Below are 6,000 nucleotides of genomic sequence, written 5' to 3' on the forward strand. Positions count from 1 at the left end.
GCAGCAAGTGGTCGGAACGCGGCGCAGTCTCAGGCACTGGATCTGGATGCTGCGGCGCTCGGCGGTTCGCTGTCGTGACGGGGCTCAGTGCGCGCGAGGCTGCAGGGGCTTGGGCGAGAGGCGCGGATTGAGTCGTGGTCGGGGGTCGGAGGTTTAGGGTTGAGGGTAGAGGGTAGAGGGTTGAGGGTGTGTGACGGGAGATGCGCCAACAAAGCCGCCCTTCTCCGTTTTCACAGCTTCGACGTAACACGGGCAAGGCGGACGCCGAGACTTGCTGACAGAGAGAGCTGGGCTGGGCGCTGCGGTCACGTGAGCGACGGGTGCACGGGCCGTGTGGACTTGGAGGACGCTCACAATCACCGCCCAAGACAAAGTACCCCACGATGTACCTCGTGTGCCTGTAGGTACAGGTATATTGTGCCTCTGCAGGTTCCAAGCTGGCGGCATGAGATTCGGGTGATTCCGACCATGGAATTCGGGGGACGTTTCTGGCAATTGGATGATGACGATGCAAGACCTCGTGCCGGTACCACTACCCAGATGGATGGGGAAGGCTGGGCAGTTTTTTCTAAGAACACACCGTACTCGTTACTTCGTAAGCGAGCTGCTCAAAGCCATCATTGCATCACGCCTGGATTCCGTCATAGTCGTCAAGTTTTGCTGGACACTTACCTACTACCCACCTAGTAGCATCAGATAACGAACTTAGTGCCTTATACAGGACTATCCCAAGTATGCCATCCACTGGAAAGAAAGAAGAGACAATCATCGAAAAGTCCGAGTTAGAGCAAGTTTGTTCGTTTCTATATGTTTTCAAATTCGAGCTTCAGCTCCGAGAAATCCAGTACATGCCACTACAGCTTAGACGACGCTCAACTTTTGCCATGAAATCCACACTGCCTCACATGCCATGCCTTGCCTGACACCCCAATGGTAGGTACTTCCAACTTTGTCATCTTATATTGGGAGATGGACATTTATATGAGAGATATTTTTTCTTTTCTTTTTTATATCATCGATATTCATTTTTTTAACTGCAAGGTTTGTTACTTATGCTTGCTCCGCCTGGGATCCAAAGCAATACATGACAAAACATTGCATCAACGCAAAGGCTCCGGCTACTTACAACTTGGTGGGAGCGGCAGCCGAGGTGGTCGGCCATTGGTAGCCGGCAGCATCGCTGAACTTGTAACCGTAGGAAGCGGTGAAGTCATCCAAAACGGCAGGGCCTCGAGATCCTATATTGATGCGTTAGCCAAAGATATAAGCCAGACATACGGCAGAGGATGAATCTTACCGTAGGGGTACTCCATGGGGATAATCTCCTTGTTGTCCTCGAGGTAGTGTAGCAGGGGAGTGAAAATGCGCCAGCTGGCATCGAGCTCGTCGTCGCGGACAAAGTTGGAGTGGTCGCCCTTCAGGCAGTCAAGGACAAGTGACTCGTAGGCCTCGGGGATCTTGAGGTCGGAGAATCGGCGTCGGTAGGTCAGGTCGAGCTCGGTGACGACGGTCTGGGTGCTGAGACCGGGAAGCTTAGAGTTCATCTTGATGTAGACACTCTCGTTGGGCTGGATGCGCATAACAAGCTCGTTCCGCGGAATGTCCTTGAAAATGCCAGAGGTGACGTCCTTGAACTGGATTCGAATCTCCGTCTTCTGCTCGTTGAGGGCCTTGCCCGCCTTCATGATGAAGGGAACGCCGTCCCATCGCTCGTTCTTAATGTAGGCGACGAGGGCGCAGAATGTCGGGCATCGCGAGTCTTTGGGCACGGTTTCGTCCTCCTTGTACGCCGGCTTGCTACCATCCAGCGACTTTCCGTATTGTCCGATGATGACGTTCTTGGGCTCAATAGCGGGCATGGCGCGGAGGACGCGGACCTTTTCGTCTCGAATGTCCTCGGCGTCGAATGAAATGGGGCGCTCCATGGCCAGGAGGGTGAGGACCTGGAGAAGATGGTTCTGCATGACGTCTCGGATAATGCCGAACTCATCAAAGTAGCCGCCCCGGCCTTCGGTGCCGAATGGCTCCTTGAAGGTGATCTGGACGTTGTCGATGTGCTGCCTGCTCCAGGTGGCGCCGAGGAACGAGTTGCCAAAGCGCATGATGAGAATGTTCTTGACCATTTCCTTGCCGAGGTAGTGGTCGATACGGTAGAGCTCCTCCTCTTTCCAGTCCGGCTCAAGAGACTTTTGCAGCTCGCGAGAGCTGGCAAGGTCCTTGCCGAAGGGCTTCTCGATCTGCACGCAGTGGTTAGATGGGTGGGAGGCAGGCAAAGGCCAAAGGCCAAAAAAAAAAGAAAAGAAAAGAAACAGTTGGCAATCAACTCACAATGACTCGGGCGATGCCATTGGTTGGGTAGCAGCATCGCTTCAGGTGCTGGGAGACAATGGTGAAGACGCTGGGGGGCAGTGCCATGTAGAACAGCCGGTGCGCCTCAGGCCAGCCCTTCTCCAGCTCCTTGAGGTGGTCGTTGAGGACGGTAAACGACTCGTCCTTGTCGTACTGGCCGGAGATGTACGAGCACAGCTCGGTGAACTCCTGGAGCTGCTGCTCAATCTCCGGGGTGGGCGTCTTGATGTATGACTTGACCCGTCGCAGGAACTCGTCGTGGTCCATCTTTGTCCGGGCATAGCCGACGATCTTGACGCCCTTGGGCAGGAATTGGTTTCGGTACTAGCAGAGAATCACAACGGTCAGCCGATGATGCACTCTTTTCGAGGCCGGCGTTTGTTTTTTCTCCCCCGTCTTTAATAAAAGAACCGCATCATAGCTTGGTGTTCGGTTGACATATGGGCGGTTGGGCTGCTTGCTTACCAGGCCGAAGAGCGCGGGGAACTGCGAGATGCAAAGGTGCCAGTGTCAGCGCAACGAGATCTCGAGCACAACATTGCAGAGGCCGGACAGCAGCTGTCCCTTACCGTCTTCTTCTTTGCGAGATCTCCGGAGGCACCGAGAACGACAATCGTCGTGTTCTCCTTGAGCTCGCGCGTTTGGCTGCATCGCAATTGTTAGCAAGGTGCCTTGCTGCCGATGCCTTCTTTTTCCTCCGCAGTTCTGTATGGTTTTTTCCCCTTGTCGGCTCGACCCCGCGCTGTGAAGCTGTCGGCGTCGCAGTGACGATAGCTGGTGTCATGGTGGGGTTGCCGGTACTTACGGCTGGGTGTGGTCCATTGCTGCGGCTGCTGGTTGCTTCGGTTTGAACTCGGGGACGCTGCAAATCGGGATCGGGAGGGTTGCTGAGTAGACGACGAGGAGAAACAGCCGGAATGCTGTTCTTTTAATCGAAAACCGAGGGCGAGGGCGCGGTCGTCGGTCCAGGCCGGGGGGGAGAGCAGCAGGTTTCAGGTCGAGAGTGTTGGGATTGGGGGGAGAGATTAGAAGAGAGAGAGAGCTTGGGGATCCAGAGGGTGGGAGGGACGCGGTGGGCTCTGGCTTTTAGGGCGATGGGGTTGCAACTGCGCTGACGGAGTTTACAGCTCTGGCGATTTAGTGCTCCCAGGCCGGCCGAGAGGGTGACGAGGTGCTACTACTATCAGGTGTCCATGCTATTGATGGCTACCTACCTAGGTATGTACCTTGTGCGGTGCTGCTACGTTCCAGTACAGCAATGTAGCCCGTACCTAAGGTAGGTAATCAATACCTAGTACCTATACTAGGTAGGTAATGGGAATTGGAAATAATAAGAGGAACAGGGAAATGCTAGCATTTAGCCCACTCCTTCGTCCGCTCTCCGTCGGTGCCGCTCCAGGTACAAGCATGTACTTTACTCGTATGGATGGAATAGTATCACCTTTCACGGTTCCTTTCCTTTACCTTACCTGCCGCTGCTGATGAGCTCATTCCCAGTCCAGCCATCATCGAAGCTTAGGTTGTGCTAAGCTGCAATTCTCTGGCCCGGGACGCCTCTTCGAGGGTCTCATTCTCCACCGTCCAGCGCCTTTTAGTCGGTCATTTTGCCCGGCTTGAGTCTGGCCGGTGGCCAATGGAAGATGGGGCTCCGGCGCCTGGGCGATACCGGGCGGACGGTGGAAGACAGCGAGACTTGGAATGCAGCCGCTGCAGAGCGCATCCAACTTACATGGATGCGATGTATGTGAGGTACTTTGAGGGTATAAGCTGAGTCGTGTTGAGAGCAAGCAATTCAGATTCAGTGTTGCTATATGTAAATACATACTATGTACATTCCAAAAACATCATGAGCATCAATTGCCGCTGAGGCGTCCCTGGGCTCCGCATCCTTGTGCAGGATTATCAATCTCAACCACTGCGCGAGGTACATTCCGGGACGCTCAACGGCAATAGCCGCCACTGGGCACCAGATGCCTATTTCGTCGGTACCACAGAGTCGCACTGAGGGGGTCATTCTGCAGATTAAGTTGGAGATGACATGAACGCCTCTCCTCAACACCAATTACCCAAAGCGGCCCCTTGATCCTTGCACTCGCCAGAGCACCGCTGCGGTCATTGAGGACGAGATCTATTCTGCTACTACATACATACATAGTATCCGGCGCTTCGCAATCCATCAAATGGATCGTCCTTCTAATAAAGCCATGCTGCTTACAAAGTCTGCGAGAACCCACCCGATGCTGGACTAAAAGCTGGTCCTACTGGGAACATGAACCAAGCAAAGCATGAAGAAAAAACCGCAGCTTAGATAGCGACGGCCGATCCCGGTGAACGGTTTGCGATTGATATTGACATTGATGTATTATGACTCTCGACAAAATAGGCCTACCATCGATTGTGCTCGTTTTTTATCCCCAGAGTCAAGGGACATTTGATCACCCTTCTCTCTGCTTCCCAGCGTTGAGTCGCTTTGTATGATTATATCAACGGACTTCGAGGATAATTCCGCTGGCACCGCAACCATTCTCCCCCTAACACCGCACCGGTGGGCCGAGAGCAGAGCGCATGTACGAAGTATCTGCGAGTAAGGTGATATGTACAGACCACATGAGGGGATTGGTAATCTTGTGTCTGCCTGGATTCGTGCTCGCCCCGGCTGGGCCCTCCCAAGGAACCCCTCCCAAGAGCCGGGAACTTTTACACGGCCTGTGGTTGATCAGTCGCCGCATCTTCCGAGAACTGCCCGGGGCCGGGCTAGCTGTGGCCTCGGCGATTCTTGCGAATTGATGGAAACTTTGCCCGAGCTACCTAGGTAGGTAGGTAGCTGCTATTTGTGATACCGGCCCTTCCAGGGTCTATATACCTGTAGTCCTGTCTTCATGCCGCATCCTCCGCTCTCCGGCTTTCCTGTCACCGCCCTGGAGAACAATGGCCGTAGCAACATTAGCACGTTTGAGATATCCGTCTCCTCTGTTTAGAAGGATCCATTACGGTGCGTGATAGTCCAAAGTACTGTCGAGCATTTGAGTGTCTGCATCCCGCATTTGACTCGATGACGTAGTTTTCGCCGAGAGGCAAATAGCATGGACCCTGACTGATGATGATTAAATCCGATGGAAGAAGAACGAAAGAGAGCAGCGAGTGCATTCACGGCATCCTGTTCCGTACACGCATACTTAGATGTATGTACATACAAGCAGGGAGCCGATGAACTGCAACAGATTACCTATTGTTGAATGATATGCATGTAGGTAACCCATGGGCACTCCCCGGAGCTTGGCCTTCCACTCATGCTTCAGAGCTCGGGACAAAGATCCGCGAGTTCCATCAGCATTGACGGAAGAATCCGAAGTATAGCCTCAGTCGATATCTCCAGAGAAAAGAAAGCATCTCTTTCAGTCCAAAGACCGTGGTCAGATTGCAGGCTCTGCCCAAATCGGCTAGTCATGGAACCTTGATAGTAGGAGAAGAATCGCAAGCTATCGATAAGCCCGGTTGCAGCACATGCGGCGGTGCACGGCCGTTTCAGCCACAATCGCTTGTCACCAAAAAATGCCCTAAGCCACCACGTGATGCCCAGGGCTCAAATTTTCGTGCTAGAGCCACCACACACCATATCGCATCCACCCCGTTGCCCTCAGTTCGACATCA

At 53.7% G+C, this 6,000-nt stretch overlaps 1 protein-coding gene across 1 annotated transcript; it reads right to left on the reverse strand.

The window, feature by feature from the left end:
- Positions 1 to 1,122: 1,122 nt before the first annotated feature.
- Positions 1,123 to 3,346, reverse strand: zwf1 (glucose-6-phosphate dehydrogenase; the record flags this gene model as incomplete). Its single annotated transcript, XM_006963302.1, has 6 exons — positions 3,155 to 3,346; positions 2,919 to 2,994; positions 2,815 to 2,835; positions 2,329 to 2,673; positions 1,298 to 2,237; positions 1,123 to 1,238 (listed from the first exon to the last, which is right to left on the reverse strand). The coding sequence occupies exons 1-6, from the start codon at positions 3,169 to 3,171 to the stop codon at positions 1,123 to 1,125; spliced, it is 1,515 nt and encodes a 504-aa protein (XP_006963364.1). The 5' UTR covers positions 3,172 to 3,346.
- Between the last annotated feature and the right edge of the window lie 2,654 nt (positions 3,347 to 6,000).

This window comes from Trichoderma reesei (assembly GCF_000167675.1).
Source record: "Trichoderma reesei QM6a unplaced genomic scaffold TRIREscaffold_4, whole genome shotgun sequence".
NCBI classification, from domain to species: domain Eukaryota; kingdom Fungi; phylum Ascomycota; class Sordariomycetes; order Hypocreales; family Hypocreaceae; genus Trichoderma; species Trichoderma reesei.